Source organism: Carcharhinus amblyrhynchos, chromosome 25 (assembly GCF_965287045.1).
Source record: "Carcharhinus amblyrhynchos chromosome 25, sCarAmb.v2.hapA, whole genome shotgun sequence".
Taxonomy (NCBI): Eukaryota; Metazoa; Chordata; class Chondrichthyes; order Carcharhiniformes; family Carcharhinidae; genus Carcharhinus; species Carcharhinus amblyrhynchos.
Window position 1 is genome coordinate 3,550,367 of NC_137348.1, and position 17,847 is coordinate 3,568,213.

The 17,847-nt window shown below is 45.2% G+C and overlaps 1 protein-coding gene across 5 annotated transcripts in view; it reads left to right on the top strand.

Moving 5' to 3' along the window:
- tsc1b (TSC complex subunit 1b) overlaps nucleotides 1–17,847 on the top strand; it is a 57,195-nt gene that overhangs the window by 33,687 nt on the left and 5,661 nt on the right. For 4 of the 5 annotated variants that reach the window (XM_080212528.1, XM_080212529.1, XM_080212530.1 and 1 more), the window contains exons 14-20: nucleotides 870–1,476; nucleotides 2,978–3,025; nucleotides 6,382–6,425; nucleotides 9,695–9,861; nucleotides 10,997–11,179; nucleotides 14,160–14,270; nucleotides 15,562–15,684. In XM_080212528.1, coding sequence (XP_080068654.1) covers nucleotides 870–1,476; nucleotides 2,978–3,025; nucleotides 6,382–6,425; nucleotides 9,695–9,861; nucleotides 10,997–11,179; nucleotides 14,160–14,270; nucleotides 15,562–15,684 — 1,283 coding nt within the window. The remainder of the gene's footprint in view (nucleotides 1–869; nucleotides 1,477–2,977; nucleotides 3,026–6,381; nucleotides 6,426–9,694; nucleotides 9,862–10,996; nucleotides 11,180–14,159; nucleotides 14,271–15,561; nucleotides 15,685–17,847) is intronic. The other variant, XM_080212533.1, reaches the window with a different exon arrangement.

Sequence of the window (17,847 nt, forward strand, 5' to 3'; positions counted from 1 at the left end):
GCAAGATAAAAGTGTTTCTCTTTCTTTGGGGTCATGGCCTCCATGGAAAGTCTGAGCAGGGGCAGTGACTCTGGGAATTAATCCCTGCTTCTTTAGATATGGAGTTCATGAAACAGGGCAGCACATGGTTAGCACTGCTACCTCATAGCTCCAGCGAGCTGGGTTCAGTTACCTGCTTGGGCCATTGACTGTGTGGAGTTTGCACATTCTCCCTGTGTCTGCATGGGTTTCCTCTAGGTGCTCTGGTTTCCTCCCATAGTCCAAAGATGTGCTGGTTAGGTTGATTAACCATGCTGCATTGCCCCTTAATGTCTCGGGATGCATAGGTTAGAGGGAGTAATGGGTAAATATATGGAATTACGGGGATAGGGCCTGGGTGGGGTTATTGTCGGTGCTGACTCAGTTGACTGAATGGCTTCCTTCTGCACCATAGGAATTCTATGATTCTGTTCTATGATTCTAACCCTCTATTTTCTATTATCCACGGTTTAATTATCACCGTTTCCCTTCATCCCATCAGAGGCAACCATGTCTTCAGCTTAAGCTGTAGAATTCCCTCCCCAAATATTTCCAACTCTCTCCACCTCCAAGACTCTCCTTAAAGCTTGATCAAAGAGACCAGTTTTTATGTCACATTTCCTAATATCCCCTTAGATGGCTTGGTGTCAGCTTTTGTCTTTATGCACCTCTGAATTGTTTGGGTCATTTTACCATCTTAAATAAAGATGCTACATAGATGTGAGATTTTCATGTTTGTCAGTAATATGGGGACCTAGAACAGAACTACTCTTGTGTGGAAGGAGACGTGTTATAATTAGACCAGGGCTGGGCGTTTCACTGAATATAAGGATATATTTTTACTTTGACAGCTGCTATTGCTGATGAACTATCTGAAATTACCCCAGTGGATCTGCAGTCCCTGGTCACTCGAGGTGGATTCGACTCCCCATTCCAGCACAGGACTGAGACTCTCACTGGCCCTCAGATGAAGCGGGAGCAGGAGTTGTACTCTTCAGCTGCTGAACAGGGAATGTGCCCTGAGCCCCAGAAAGCCCTGCCTACAATTTGCAAAGCGCCAGACCCTCACTCGCAAGAGCAATGTACCATCAAACAAGGATTTATGCCCATCGACAAGCCAGGTGAAAACTGTTCCGGAAGCCCAATCAAACAGGAGGCCCTCAAAGCCAGATCAACAACAATGGAAGTATTTACACCCAGCCCCCTGGTGAAGGTCCAGCCACTGAGGCACCCTCCACTTGGTAGTGGTCACCCCCTCCCGTATGAACACCTTTTTGATTTGACCTTGCCAAAGACGGCAAGTCTCTTCATCAAGCAGAAGACCTCCGAGCTTCAGAAGGCAGCGGGCTTGCAACTGGAGGATTCTGTCTCTCAGTCGTGTTCGTCGATCTCGCCCCTGGACGTGCTGGACAAGCTGATTCAACATGGGGGAGATGCGCATGTGAAGGAGCTTAGCAGGTAAGATGGAGGGGAATGATGGGAATCCCATTGCAGTAGTGAAGGAGCACTGCACTGTCACAGGTGCCATCTTTTCCAAGGAGGCACTAAACCAAGACCCTGTTTGCCCCCTGGGATGGATGTAAAGATCCCACAGCACTCTTTATCAACAAAGAGCGGCGGAGTTCTCCCCATTGTCCTGGCCATGATTTATCCCTTAACCACAACATCACTCAATCATAGAATCCTTACAGTGCAGAAGGAGGCCATTCGGCCCAGCGAGTCTGTACCAACAACAATCCCACCCGGGCCCTATTCCTGTAACCGCACACATTTACCCTGCTAATCCCCTTAACACCTTGGTCATGTTAAATTGACCCTATCAACCTAACCCACACATCTTTGGACTGCGGGAGGAAACCAGAGCACCTGGAGGAAACCCATGCAGACACGGGGAGAATGTGCAAACTTCACACAGCGACCCGAGGCCAGAATTGAACCCAGGTCCCTGGCGCTGTGAGGCAGCAGTGCTAACCACTGTGCTGCCAAATGCTTTACAATGTTCTGAGATAGAGATTTTCTATAAATGCAAGCCTTTCAGAAAGTTCAGAGCATTTTGATTTTGAATGTAACTTTGTAAAAATATTCCCTGCAAATTATTGCAAATAAAACCAAAAGTATTCTCAATTGTCCTATTCGGAGATTTTATTTTTTTCCATCTGATCAAATTCCAATTGATGTTGTTCAAGAGTGTTATATGTACAAGTTTCTTCTTTGGCACTTTGTACAGGAGAAGGTTTATTGCTGTTCCAGCTCTTAAATTTGCTTCTTAAGAAAAGGCATGGATTGGTGCCTGGATACCAGCCCCTATCCCAAGTAATGTTGATGAGTTGTGGTATTGCACTGTCTCCATATTGCAACCTATGACCATCTATTGCACGATGGCACAGTGGTTAGCACTGCTGCTTCACAGCGCCAGGGACCCACATTCGAATCCTGGCTTGGGTCACTGTCTGTGTGGAGTCTGCACTTTCTCTCCGTGTCAGCGTGGGTTTCCTCCCGGTGCCCCGGTCTCCCCCCCCCCCCCCCCCCCCCCCCCCCACACACACACACACACACACACACACACACACACACACACACACACACACACACAGAGTCCAAAAGACGTGCTGGTTAGGTGCATCGGCTGCACTAAATTCCACCACACACACACACACACACACACACACACACACACACACACACACACACACCCCCCCCCCCCCCCCCCACCGTACCCAAACAGGCGCCAGAGTGTGGCGACTAGGGGAATTTCGCAGTAATTTCACTGCTGTGTTAATGTAAGCCTACTTGTGACACTAATAAATAAACTTTAAAACTTTAACTATTGGGATGGTGGGACACTTTTACACTGTGGGGAGGCTGGTACAAGTTGACACTGAAAGATATTTTTTGTTGCTAAACAATGAAGTAACTGATGGAAGTGCGACCCCACCCTCCCCAACTCTGTTTATTTTAGATTTTATCCTGTGCAGCCCGAGTCCCAAACTCAAAGGAAAATGGTCAGGTAAGTATGGAATTTGCTGTCATGCCACTTAATAACCAGCAATTAAACTCCAATAATTAACTGAATCCATGAGGTGTTTCTAACTCTCTCGGCGATTGTTGTGGTTAATTTATTTGATTAATGGGAAGCAACGATTCTTGATTTCCTGTATCCCCCTTTACTGAATCCTACTGCACATGGTTGGAGGGGGAGGGGGGGGTCATTAAAAGAAATGTTCTCTTCCTGGTCTTATTGTCTCTTAATTATTGAAAAGTTGAGATGGGCAAAGGCAGATAAAGGCTGACTGGGTGCAGCAGTTGCAAGTGTGGTGAAACTTTCAGGAGTTGTCAACACTGCAAGGTGTCGATGCAAAGTGCTCATTTGACTGCACATCATATCCAAAAGTTCTGTCATTGGTCACTTAATAGCGTGCAGTAGTAGGAGCTGCCAATTGATTTCATTTTCTTTCCCCCAAGCACTGCGGTTTGCCACTGTGTTCCTATCTCACAGCCCTCCCTGTGTAATAAATGTTCGGGGTAGCAATGGTTCTCAAATTTTGCCTTGTTGTGGGTCACACACACACATACAGATCTTGCCCTGAGACATGCTCCCCAGGACCCAGCCCAGTTTTGCTTTCAAAGGTTGGTGTTACGTCAGCTCAAATGCTGATGCCTTGTGCAGTAAGTGTTTTTCTGATGTACACCAGCTCAAGAAAAACCACACGCCAATCAGTCTAATTGTTGGTACTGGGTGACCTGTTAGGGATCATGTATATATTTCTCCTACCCCTCTAACCTAGACGCTAGTGCCAGTTGAAACTGTCCTGTTTGTACACAAGGGAAACTTGTCTGTGCTGCAACTCTTATGAAGACCCTTGAATGACAAAAACTTGATATTGCATTATTGGAATATAGGGGGGAGAAAGCATGAATTGTTGGAGGACTATTTCAGTACAGGTGAGCTACAGGCTGGCTTGTTGTAATGTTCCATCTTCCTGGTCAGTTTTAATTGGACACCACATTCACAAGCGCTAATCGCACCTTCCCCTCAAGTCTTATGCGTGACACAAATAAAAGAATGGCTCACCAATTCAGACACGGAAATTAATCAGTCTTTAGGATTACGTAGAACGTGCTGTAGAGAAATGGGCAATTCGGCTCCACTGGCGTACGCCAGCATTTATTGTCCATGCCAGCTGCTTCTCTTCTTCCAACCGAATCATTAGTTGCTGTGCGATTGCTGTGATATTTTCAGATGGTCAGTCCTGGTCTCCAAGCACAAGAATCAGTAATTGGTGCTTAACATGGAAGCTGTACCTGTACGGTCTGAATTTTTAATTGATATATACACGGCTCATGTCACCATTTGAAATTTCTGATCCAATCTTAAATATTCCACTTCTAAGAATGTAGTTAATGGTACAGAGTTATTCTTAATTTAATGAAAGAGAACCTTACCACAAATGTAAGCACACTCTTGAAGTGTGAAAATGTTAAATAGTTCTGTTAATTGTAACTAACTAGGTATGACTTTTTCTAATATTTTTAATTTGCATATATATTGTGTTACACATACACGTTTATAACTTTTGTCAATGTGTGATGTTTTACTCTAAATGGTTTGAAGAATCATTTTGGGGAGGTGAGCTTAACACCCCAACTATTCAAGCTCCTCCTTGCCTAATCAGGCAACCAGTATTGCTTTTCCATGACTGAGTTTGTATAAAAGCCAATTTGGGCACTTGGAATGCCACTCTCCAATGAGCAAGTCCCTCTTCTGAGGTTGGGGGAGGTTCATTAATGTTATAAAAGAATCTTTTCTTCATGTTGTACCTATCCTGAGGGAATAGCTTCTACTTTGGGCATCGTTTGCTATTTCCCAGCACTACCATCTGTAATGCAAAGCACAAACTTTAACCAAAAATCTGAAATCTCTACTGTGGACCCGTGGGTCTGAAACAATAAGAGAAAGTGCTGGAAAATCTCAGCAGGTCTGGTAGCAACTGTAAGAGAAAAGAGTCCAGATCATAGAATAATAGAAACCATACAATGTATAAGGAGCCCATTCAGCCCATCAAGTCTACAGTCCCACTAGGCCCTATCCCCATAACCCCACATTTACCCTGCTAATCCCTGTAACCAATGCATCCTGGGACACCAAGGGGCAATTTAGCACGGCCAGTGCACCTAACCCGCACATCTTTGGACTGTGGGAGGATACCGGAGGAAACCCACGCAGACACGGAGAATGTGCAAACTCCACCTGGAATTGAACCCAGGTCCCTGGAGCTGTGAGGCAGCAGTGCCACCTTAGCATTTGAGCTTTGACAAAGGATCATCTGGGCTCAATGTCAGCTCTTTTCTCTCCTTACAGATGCTGCCAGACCTGAGATTTCCAGCATTTTCTCTTTTGGTTTCAGATTCCAACGTCCGCAGTAATTTGTTTTTATCCTGTAGTTCTGATGTTTATGAAATATCTTAATTATTCACCCACAGCTGTTGACTGGTGTATAAGTCATTGCTTCTGCTTAGTCTGTGATAAAAACAGAGTCAACTTGAATTGATGTCAAGCGCCTGAATGTGCTGAATCTGGGGAATAACTTTTAAAATCTAGACTTTGCTGTGGGTAGACTTGGCCAATTTGCGCACAGCAAGAGCCCACATGGGAAGGAACATCGCTCAGTCTGTTCTTGTGATGGTTGAAGATAACTGTGAACATTCTCTTTTTGTGGAATTTCGGGAAAGTTGGCATCTCTGGCACTGCAGGTCTCTGTCAGTGCAGCGTAGTTTTGTCAGCCTAGAGTATGTGCCCCACTCCCAGAGGGGGGAGCTTCAACCACAGCTGTCTTGGGTCCAAGGTGAGACCGGCATTGTTCTACACTCTGTTGGCAATCAGCAGCAGTGACTCAATGCATTATTCACAGCAGTTTTTCTGCTTAATAATTCTCCACCCCCTGATATAAAGAACCTGGTAATGTGGCATCCCTCTTAGTATTTCTCCCAAGTACTTATTCCTCACAGGCCTTGATTAGGCTTATCCGGTCTTGAGGGCATACCAGTTTGAACCCTATTTTCTCACAGATCTCCATCAGCATGCTTAGTGTAAGCTGCAGGAAGCAAACTTGTGGGCAATTTAAGAAAGAGGACAAGAGGGCAGCGAGTTCTCTGGCTGGTTAGTAACCAAAGCTGCAACCTTTCATTGTTGACTTGCATCCCAGATGGTACAGTTCAGGTTGGTTTTTTTTTGGGTCTACTGCATTTCACTAACTGTTGTACTAATGGTGAGTTTGCATTAATGGAAAGATCTAGTTGGTAAAATGGTTACCTGTCCTTGACCAGTATCAACATCTCACTGTTTGTTTTCATGTGTGAATTTAGATTGCCTTTGCCCAGCAAATCTGCAGACTGGACACATTTTGGAGGTAGGTTGTGCATGTTACAGTGATTGTTCTGTGGGTTACACTGCTTCACCAGTGAGTGAACCTGACATATGAATCACAAACGTTGCAGCTACTGATATTGAGCAACGATTTAAATGGTGGTTTACTAAGCGTACTCATTGCCGTGTGACACAACCTAGCACTTTAACCTGTGTTTCTCTCTGCCCTGTGCTAGCTAATGCTAGTAATAAATAACTGAGGTAACCTGGGACCATTTTGTACAGATTTCTTGCTCCTGTAAGGTGTGAGCTCCTCATAAGCACAGTGGTTAGCACTGCTGCCTCACAGCGCCAGGGACCTCGGTTCAATTCTGGCCTCGGTCACTGTCTTTGTGGAGTTTGCACATTCTTCATGTCTGCATGGGTTCCCTCTGAGTGCTCCGGTTTCCTCCCACAGCCCAAAAGATATGCTGGTTAGGTGCATTGGCCATGCTAAATTCTCCCTCAGTGTTCCTGAACAGGTGCTGGAGTGTGACGGCTAGGGGATTTTCACAGTAACTCCATTGCAGCAGTAATGTGAGCCTACTTCTGACACTAATAAATAAAGAAATAGCTTAAAAATGAAATCACTAATTTCATAGAATCCTGAACATAAGAACTAAAGTGCAGAAGAGCCCAATTGGCCCATCAGGTCTGCACCAAGTCTCTGACAGAGTATCTTATCCAGGCCCTCATCTCTGCACTATCCCCATAACCACATGTGTTTGCCACGACCTATCCACCTAACCTGAATATCTTTGGATTGAGATAGGAGATAGGAAACCGGAGCACCTGGAGGAAACCCATGCAGACACGGGGAGAACGTGCAAACTTCACACAGCCAGTGACCCAAAGCTGGAATTGAACCTGGGTCCCTGGAGCTGAGACAACAGGGCTAACCACTGTGCCACTTGTGTGACAAAGTGAAATAGCAGTTGTGTTGTTCTTTTAATCACTGGAGTGACCAAACTTTTGTGTGCAAGTCCCATACATCATGAGCCTTGATGCCCTACATAAAGTTTAAATTAGCATTACTATTTAAATGTGTGAATATCTCAAATTCTGATGCCAATGTATCTCAGTGCTCTGATTTTTGGATTTATCTATCAGAAGCAACAGTGATATTGCAGAGGGCAGAGTGAGTGAGCAATCCAAACATTAATAAGACCGAGTGTCTGAGCTTCAAAGGCAGGAGTTACAAGTTAGAAGACCCTGACCTTGCGTGCCCTTCTGACTGTGGTTTCTGAAGTTCTGTTCCTCAACAGTGGAAATATGAATAAATGAAGCATGGTTGTTTTTGTATGACTGTGCGTTATGTTACTTTTCAAATGGAACAAATCCCTTGTGCGTTTTCAAGGCAGGCTTAGGGACCAGATTCCAAAACATTTGGAAATGTAACTAATTGGATCAGAAGGTGCAGTTGAGTATAAATTATATAAAATAGCCAGTATGGGAGCAAGGCATCAAAAGGAGTGTCTGTTTAACATCACTATTAACTGAAGGGATATCAGTCCAGCTTTATTAGGGCAAAATGAGGTTCTGCAGGGAATAGAGTGAAAATTGCTTTGTTGCCATGTGAGCAGTTGTGTAAATCAGGGTGCAGCGGGGAGTTGGAGTGATCACAGCATGAATAGTGGCTTTGAGCAGTATTACAGGTGTTAGAAAGTTAAATTTAGAGAAAAATTTTAAAAGGTTTTTTTTAAAGAAGGGATTAGCAAAAAAATAAGGATATCAAGTAACCGCACTCCACATCCTTAATGCAGAAATAGAATGTCAATTTAAAACTCTCCTCTTTGCATAACCCTCTTTCAGCGCCTCGCCCTCGTTGCTTCTTTCTTTAAAAGAAAATTTTCTTTTGATTCCCTTTTCCCCTTCCCCCACTTCCTGTCCCCTTTCTATTAAGTGTCCTGCGGTACTTGTCTTTATCTGGGGCTCTGCAGAAATGGCTGATGGGTTTGGGAATAAGGTCATAAAAAAGGCTGTAGAAGTGGACAGGCTGATTGTGAGGCAGCTGAGTGAGAGAAGCAATTGAAGAAGAAGATGAATTGAAACAAATGTGGCTCGCTCATAAATTTCTGGGTTCCGATCTGTTTTGACCAGTATACATTAAGGAGAATCGAGTCATTCTGGGCAATGTTTCTATTTGTGAGTGCAACTGATATCTTGCTCAAGGGCACTCCCTGAAGACAATGCCTCAATGACATTTTGCCATGTACTGAGTTTCTGATTGTGGCGATGAGGGTGTGTGGAGCAGTCTGGGCAATTGACAAGCCCGGACAGGACCTATTCTGTACTGTTGACTTTGATATTGAGCCAGGTTTTTTTGCCACATTTTGTCCTAGTCCTGATATTTTGTGGGAGTAACCCTCTTGGTCAGTGCATGGTATAGTGGCCTCCAACCAGCTGTAATTGTAAGTGAACCATTATTTCCAGTGTGTAAAAAGAAACGCTAAAATCCTGAGTACCAGTGTGTGGTTCAGGAGCAGGCAATAGCCTCAGTTCCCCACCCTGTCTAATGCTGAATCAATCTTTCTTGCTGATATTACCTCTTGACCCAGCTATTCCAGTGTTCTCCAGTTTGACCTCCACCTTCACCCTTTGTAGACATCTATTTATCCAGAACTTTGCTGTTTGTTTTCTGTGACCACTCCCACTCGCCATTATCCCCTGTGCTGAACAACACCGTATCTTGTCCTCATCCTTATGTTTAAATTCCTCCATGGCCTTACTCCTCCCAAGTCAATCTTAAGCAACACACACTTACAAATTTTGGTCTTTTGCAACTCCCGCCAGCTAATTTTTATCACCTCCAACATTAGTGAATGTGCCTAGGCTCCAAGCACTAAATCTCTTTCCCGAAATCCCTGCACTTCTCTCTCCCCCTCCTTTAATGTGGTGAAGCCGTCATTGGACTGGGGTGGGCACAGTAGGACATCTCTCAATGCCAGGTTAAAGATCGTATCACAAGCTTTTGGAGCGCTGCTCCTTCTTCAGGTGTTGCACTTTAACCTGGTGCTGTGAGACTTCTTACTGGGCTCCTCTTTTAAAACATTCCTTTTGAACGTACCTCTTTAACCGGGCTTTTGGCCACCGGTCCCGAGATCGCCTTTTGTGGCTAAGCGTCAGATTGGTTTTTCTGATAAACACTGAAGTGCCTTGGAATGTTTCAGGCACTATAGAAATGCAAGTTTTTGTACCTGATGTACATGGGATGGCTGGGTGTCGTTCTAGCTTCCGCTTGTGATCTAACTCTCAGCATCCTGTTGATCTCAGGTTCTGTACCCATGGATGAGCTGCAAAGGATTCGGAATCAACTCATTTTACTGCACAATCAGCTCCTGTACGAGCGTTACAAGCGAGAGCAGCATGCTCTTCGGAATAGGCGTCTGCTACGCAAAATTCTTAAAGCTACTGCGCTGGAGGAACAAAATTTAGCAATGGTGAGGCTTTAAAAATATTTTAACATGTTTACCTTGGACACCTGTAAGAAGGCTGTTGCTATAGATTCTGGCAGCTTTGCTCTTGTTTGTTTCTCTGTCGGTTCAACGAAAGGCCCCATTGGAGCTTTTATTCCCCATCCACCTCTCTGCTCCCCCTTCATAGAAATCATAGAAACCCCGCAGTACAGAGAGAGGCCGTTTGGCCCATTGAGTCTGCACCAAACTTAATCCCACCCAGGCCCCCCACCAATATCCCTATATATTTTACCCACTAATCCCTCTAACCTACGCATCTCAGGACACTAAGGGGCAATTTTAGCATGGTCAATCAACCTAACCCACACGTCTTTGGACTGTGGGAGAAAACCACAGCACCTGGAGGAAACCCACGCAGACATGAGGAGAATCCACACGGACAGTGACCCAAGCCGGGAATCAAACCCAGGTCCCAGGAGCTGTGAAGCAGCAGTGCTAACCTCTGCTACCGTGCCGGAATTGAATTGAATTCAATTCAATTCAATGCTTGATTGGAAAAGTTTTCTCCCTCCATCTCTAAATGTTAAACCAAAGGCCCCATCTGGCTTTTAAGACAAACATAAAAGATCCCCTAGCACTATTTAGAGAACAATGATGTCCTCCAAGTGTCCTGGTTCATTCTTTGATCAAAGCTACCAATATAGCTCATCTAGTTCTGTTGTTGATGAGATCTACTGCGCTCAGTTTGCCCGTGTGTAATGTTCCCCCACAAACTAACACGCCCATGCCCACGCCTGCACTCCCACTCGCACCCAAGCTCTTGCCCATACTTGCATCCACTCCCCTCTTGCTCGCTCGCTCAGCTGCACTCTCTTTCTCACACTCGCATGCTTTCTTTCGTGCATACATAATTTGCAAAGTATACACCTGGGGAAGGAGGGCCTTTGTCAACTCGCCATGAGAGTGGGCCAGTGATAGGTTTGAAAGTTGTTAACGGCCTGCTCTAATGTGGAGGGGGGATTTGAGGTGTGGTGGGGAGGGCTCGTTAGTGAAGTCATTCCCGCTTTCCTCGATCGCGATTTGGAGGGATTTGAGAATTGTGTTTCATCACTTCGAACAACTGAGCCTCTGTCTGTCTTGTGGCCAATTCCATCTGCAGAAGGACCAGCTGAAGCTCCAGGACCAGGATATTGGAGATCTCAAACACAGTTTATTCATCGAACAGAACCAGTATCGTCTACTGCGAGAAGAAAAGGAATCCATCGTCAAACATCTCAACAACCAGATTGCAGAGCTACAGAAGGAGCGAGGAGATTACCGTGCCCGCTGCCAGGAGCTCCAGGTAAATGAGAGCCCGCTGCCAGGGGCTCCAGGTAAATGAGAGCCCGCTGCCAGGGGCTCCAGGTAAATGAGAGCCCGCTGCCAGGGGCTCCAGGTAAATGAGAGCCCGCTGCCAGGGGCTCCAGGTAAATGAGAGCCCGCTGCCAGGGGCTCCAGGTAAATGAGAGCCCGCTGCCAGGGGCTCCAGGTAAATGAGAGCCCGCTGCCAGGGGCTCCAGGTAAATGAGAGCCCGCTGCCAGGGGCTCCAGGTAAATGAGAGCCCGCTGCCAGGGGCTCCAGGTAAATGAGAGCCCGCTATCACACCATTGGGTGAATTTGAAGGGGAAGAAGGTTAAAAGTGTGTAGTGGATCCCCATTAATCTTTTAGTTATGTGTGCAGAGTGCTTACGCATATTGACCCATGGTTCACCTCCATTCCATTTTATCCACCATCCATTTAACCACTCCAGGAATGGCGCAGTGGTTAGCACTGCTGCCTCACATGCCAGGGACCCAGGTTCAATTCTGACCTTGGGTCACTGTCTGTGTGGAGTTTGCATGTTCTCCCTGTGCCTGCGTGGGCTTCCTCCAGGTGGTCTGGTTTCTTCCCACAGTCCAGAGATGTGCAGGTTAGGTTGATTTTCCATGCTAAATTGACCCTTAGCGCCGGGGTTGTGGTGGGTGCAGACTGGATGGGTTAAATAACTGCCTCCTGCACCCTATGGATGCTATGATTCTAACCAATATAATTACACTGATTCCACTATAACAGGTGTACTGTTGAGGTTTTACACCACTGTTTTCAGTTAGAAATTTGATTTATTTTTAATTCTTTGGGTATGGGTGTGGCTGGCATTTATTGTCCTTCCATAATTTCCCTTGAAGGTGGTGATGAGCTGCTGTGAGGTGTGGAGGGATTCAGGCATTTTTGATTCCGTGTCAAAGGAATGACAGTATATGTACCAGCCAGCATCACATTCAATTATCCATGGTAACCCAGTTACTGGGTGTGTTCATTAACAATCTATGTTCGTAGTCAAGGAGTAGATACATTGGAGAGACTGATACAGTGAACAAAGCAGTATTTAACTATCTGCCTTGAAAGGTTCCCCTTAATGTCGAACAGACTCCCAGCAAAAGCATCCAAGGCCGAATCAGTAATTTATATTGCTGGAAGGAAAGATACGTTGCTTTTTGTCTTGTATTCATCAGGACAAATGCAAGAATACCAAATTTCAAATGACCACAATTTATACTACAGGAGAAAAGGAACTTGTAAGTTGATTGGGCAAACATCGTCATGGGAAAATAGGCTCTGAGTTCCTGTGTAATTTATAAAAGGTACACAGAATCCCTATAGTACTGACAGGAAGGAGGCCATTCATCCCATTGAGTCTCTACTGACCACAGTCTCACCCAGACCCTATTCCATAACCCTCATTACCCTGCTAAACCCCCTGACATTAGGGTCAATTTAGCATGGTCAGTCCAACTAACACGCACATCTTTGGACTGTGGGAGGAAACAGGAGCACCCAGAGGAAACCCATGCAGACATGGGGAGAACATGCAAACTCCACAAAGCTTGGACATATTCCTTTTGTTTGCAGAGGATAGGTTCTGATATGAATGTTTTGTCACTTCTGATGAGTGTAAATAGGCCATGTTACAATCCTGACTGATTATCTTAGATTTTGTTAGTACACTCAGGATTGTTCAACAAGTGCTGCCCATGTTCTGTTTTTTGGGTTTTGCAAATGCGGGCAGTTTGAATGCCGTCTATACTGCAGTTGGTGGAACATACTGTTGATTCAATCAGCCAATCATGGAGACATACGGCCTTACGTACCTGACCTCACTGGCACTGAAATTGATTTCAAGTTGTTCAATTGTGTAATTAGCAGACGTAAGCAAATCTTGATTGAAAAGGAGAATAGTATTGACACTTGGGATTCAAATTGTAAATGAAGTATTTTTATATAGTAAATTATTTCTGCTGACAGGAATGTTGGTGACCAGAGAATACAGATTTTAGATACTCAGCAAAAGAAAGGGAATGGGAGAAATAAAAATGCAGTTAGTTGTGATCCAGCAGTTGAGAGGAAGCAGATTCAGGTATTCATTCCTAAACAAAATTGAATATGGACTCAGAGAAAAAGTTCCTGAGGTTTCAAAGTTTAAAGTTTGTTTATTAGTGTCACAAGTAGGCTTACATCAACACCTCAACGAAGCTGAAAATCCAGCGCCTTTTCGGGTACTCAAAGGAGCAATTTTAGCATGGCCAATCCACCTAACCTGCACATCTTTGGATTGTGAGAGGAAACCGGAGCACCCGGAGGAAACCCAAGCAAACACGGGGAGAATGTGCAAACTCCACAGAGACAGTGACCCAAGCTGGGAATCGAACCTGGGTCCCTAGTGTTGAGGCAGCAGTACTAACCACCCAGAGCAAGGACAGGGCATTTGCCAAACAGCTGGCAGAGGTATGATGGGCTGAACAGCCTCACTGTATGATACTATAGTTGTGGTGCTAGGTATAGGCTGAGCTTGTCAAATGCTCTATGAAATAATGTGATTCCTCTTCCAGAAAGAGAGGGCAATGGGGGTGATGTCTATGAAGGGCAGTTGTATTGGGGAGATGTAACTTTGCTAATATCCGGATATTAGGAAAACTGGTGGGACAGAATCCATGGCTGTACTGCCCAAGAGGAGGCCATTAGGCCCATCATGTCTGTGCCCATCTCTGAGCATTTCAGCCAGTCCCACTACTCTGCCTTTTCACCTACACAGTAAGGATTCTGCCCTGTCTTATATCACTGCTTATTTTATAGATTAGTCCAATACCTAAAGGAAGCCACTGAACTCAGGAGCTGCAGTTCGCTAAACAGGTGCTTCTACCAAGGGAAGTTAGAGTCAAAGCAAGCTCGATGGAGAGGGTTGATGTGTGCAGTGGCCTTTATGGATCCTGCTCTGTTTTCTAATTTCCAAATCTCTCTTTTTAGAACAAACTGCAGGATTGTCAGAAGATGATTGGAGAATTGAAGCTGGAACTACAGAAGGTCAATAACAAAGCATGCAACACAGCATATCTCCTAAACCAGATGACAGAGAAGGTGAGTGATTTGACAATGTACTTAACAAAAACCTGGACTGGTTTGAATCAAATCCTTTAGAATGTTGTCCCCCAACTCAGTTTAACTCGCTTAGACTTGTATTTATTGCTGCACACCCAATACTTTCAGCCATTCTGTAGAGTTAGCCAACCTAAATGTCCGGGCAATGGACAGCTTCTCATTGGCCATTCCCAAAACAGATACAGCACAGGGTTAGATAGAGTAAAATTCCCTCCACATTGTCCCATCAAACACTCCCAGGGCAAGTACAGCATGGGATTAAATATAAAGTAAAGCTCTCTCTACACTGTCCCCCATCAAACACTCTAGGACAGATACAGCACGGGGTTAGATACAGAGTGAAGCTCCCTCCTACACTGTTGGTTCAGTGCCAACAATGATACAGGTGGCTTAATTCTGTGGCTGCAGGGAGCTCAGTAGAAACTAAAAGATTACTCTCCAATTTCTCTTGTCAACCTTCCCCTCAGTATAGACACATAGAAAACAGGAGCAGGAGGAGGCCGTTTGGCTCTTCAAGCCCGCTGTACCATTCGTTGTGATCATGGCTGATCATCCAACTCAATAGCCTAATCCTGCTTTCTCCCCATAACCTTTCATCCCATTCGCCCCAAGTGCTATATCCAGACACCTCTTGAATACATTTAATGTTTTGGCATCAACTACTTCCTGTGGTAATGAATTCCACAGGCTCGTGACTTTTTGGGTGAAGAAATGTGCACTGTTGCCTCAAAGCTCCAGGGACCCGGGTATGATTCCCGGCTTGGGTCATTGTCTGTGTGGAGTTTGCACATTCTCCCCTCGTTTGCGTAGGTTTCCTCCGGGTGCTTTGGTTTCCTCCCACAGTCCAAAGATGTGTAGGTTGGGTTTATTGGACATGCTAAATTAACACTTAGTGTCCCGGGATGTGATAGGTTAGAGGGATTAGCAGTGTAGCTAAGCGGGGATAGGACATGGGCGAGATTGGTGTCGGTGCATACTTGCTGGGCCAAATGGCCTCCTGCACTGTAGGGATTCTATGTTCTAAATGTTGTCTCACCTCCATCCTAAATGGTCTACCCTGAATCCTCAGACTGTGATCCCTGATTCTGGATTCCCCGACCATCGGGAACGTCCTCCCTGTGCAGTCCTGTTAGAATTTTATTCCCCCTTCATTTGTCTGGACTTCAGTGAAAACAATCCTAACCTAGTCAATCTCTCGTCGTACATCAGCCCTCCCCGGAATCGGCCTGGGTTTGGTAGTGGAAGGCTAATTCTCTTGAATTATTCCTAGTTCACCAGTACACAGTCCGTGCAGCAGCAGATGGAATGGCTGAACAAACAGCTGCTACTCCTGAGTGAAGTCAATGGACTACATATGGAGAAGCTGCTGCATTCACAGATGGGCTCCGCCAAGGTGAGGTTTTGATTTGATTTATTATTGTCACATATATTAACATGCAATGAAAAATATTGTTTCTTGTGTGCTATGCAGACAAAGCATACCGTTCATGGAGAAGGAAGTGAGAGTGTGCAGTTTGTAGTGTTCATCATAACTAGGGTGTAGAGAAAGATCAACTTGATGCAAGGTAAGTCCATTCAAAAGTCTGACAGCAGCAGGGAAGAAGCTGTTCTTGAGTCGGTTGGTACGTGACCTCAGACTTGTGTATCTTTTTCCCAATTGAAGAAGGTGGAAGAGAGACTGTCTGGGGTGTGAGGGGTCCTTAATTATGCTGGTTAATTTGCCAAGGCAGTGAGAAGTGCAGACAGAGACAATGGTTGGGAGGCTGGTTTGCATGATAGATTGGGCTACATTCACAAGCTTTTGTAATTCCTTGCTGTCTTGGGCAGAGTGGGAGCCCATACCAAGCTGTGATGCAACCAGAAAGAATGCTTTCTAGCGTGCATTTGTTAAAGGTGGTGAGAATTGTAGCTGACATGCCAAATTTACTTAGTCTTCTGAGAAAGTAGAAGCGTTGGTGGGCTTCCTTAACTATAGCGTCGGTATGGGTGGACCAGGACGGGTTGTTGGTGATTGGGACACCTAAAAACGTGAAACTCTCGACTCTTTCTACTTCACCCCCATTGATGTAGACAGGGGCATGTTCTCCTTTGGCTTGTTGACATTGAGGGAAAGATTATTGTTACCACACTAGATTCTCTCTCGTTCCTGTACTGTCTCGCCATTGTTTGAGATCTGACCCACTGTGGTGGTATCGTCAGCAAACTTGAATTGGAGGGGAATTTGGCCGCACAGTGTGTAAGGAGTATAGTAGGGGGCTGAGAACACAGCCTTGTGGGGCACCGGTGTTGAAGATGATTGTGGAGGAGGTGATGTTGTCTATCCTTCCTGATTGTGGTCTGTGGGTTAGGAAGTTCAGGATCCAGGTTATTGCCAGAGTGTGTGTTTGTTCTCCACGCATTGCAAACTGATGTTTAGCTGTTTTGTTTGAAACTGGGGATGTTGGTCAAATCTGTGATAACAGTATTTGGGATCCTTTCTAAATTTCAAGCTCATGACAACTTAGTGGCAGTTGGTGGTGTTATGATTGTTCAGAAGCCCAGACTAATGCATAGGGGACAAGGGTTCTAATCCCACCATAGCAACTGGTGAAATGTAAGATTTAATGAATAATCTGCAGTTGTAATACTAGTCTCAGTAATGGTGACCATGAAACCATTGTCGATTTGTTGTAAAAGCCCATCTGCTTCACTAATACCTGTTTGGATAGGAAACCTGTCATCCTGGCCTACATGTGATTCCAGACCTGCAGCAATGTAGTTGACTCTCAACTGCCCCTCTGAAATGGTGTGGCAAATCATTCTGCTTAAGGGCAATTAGTGGGTAGCACAGTGGTTAGCATTGCTGCCTCTCAGCGCCAGGGACTGAGGTTCAGTTCCCAGCTTGGGTCACTGTCTGTATGGAATTTGCATGTTCTCCCCGTGTCTGTGTGGGTTTTGTCCAGGTGCTCTGATTTTCTGCCACAGTCCAAAGATGTGCAGGTTGGGTGCATTGGCCATGCTAAATTGCCTCTTGGCGTTCCAGGATGCGTAGGTTAGTGGGATTAGCAGGATAAATTTGTGGGGTTACGGGGATGGGGCCTGGGTGGGATTATTGTTGGTGCAGACTTCATGTGCCAAATGGCCACTTCCTGCACTGTTGGGATTTTATATGATTCCATGATGGGCAGAAAATGTAAACCTTGCCTTTGTGACGCCTGGACCCCATGAAAGAATTAAAAAAAAAGATTTAACAATTCAGTCCCCTCTAACATCTCACACATGGGATTCCAGACCTCGGGTAGGATGGGTAAGGGATGAAATTGCCTTATTTCAAATCCCTCAATGCCTCCCCACTTCTCATACACCTTATAGCCCTTTGAGATCTCCCTATTCCTCCAGTTCTGACCTTTTGCACACAGATGATGTCATTTGCCCTACCATTGGTGGCTGTTCCTTCAGTTATCTGGGCCGTAAGCTCTGGAATTCCCTCCCTAAACCTCTACACCTTGATCTCCTCCTTTAAGACACACCGTAAGACATACCTCTTTGACCTGTTATACTGTTTAGCTTGGCATTT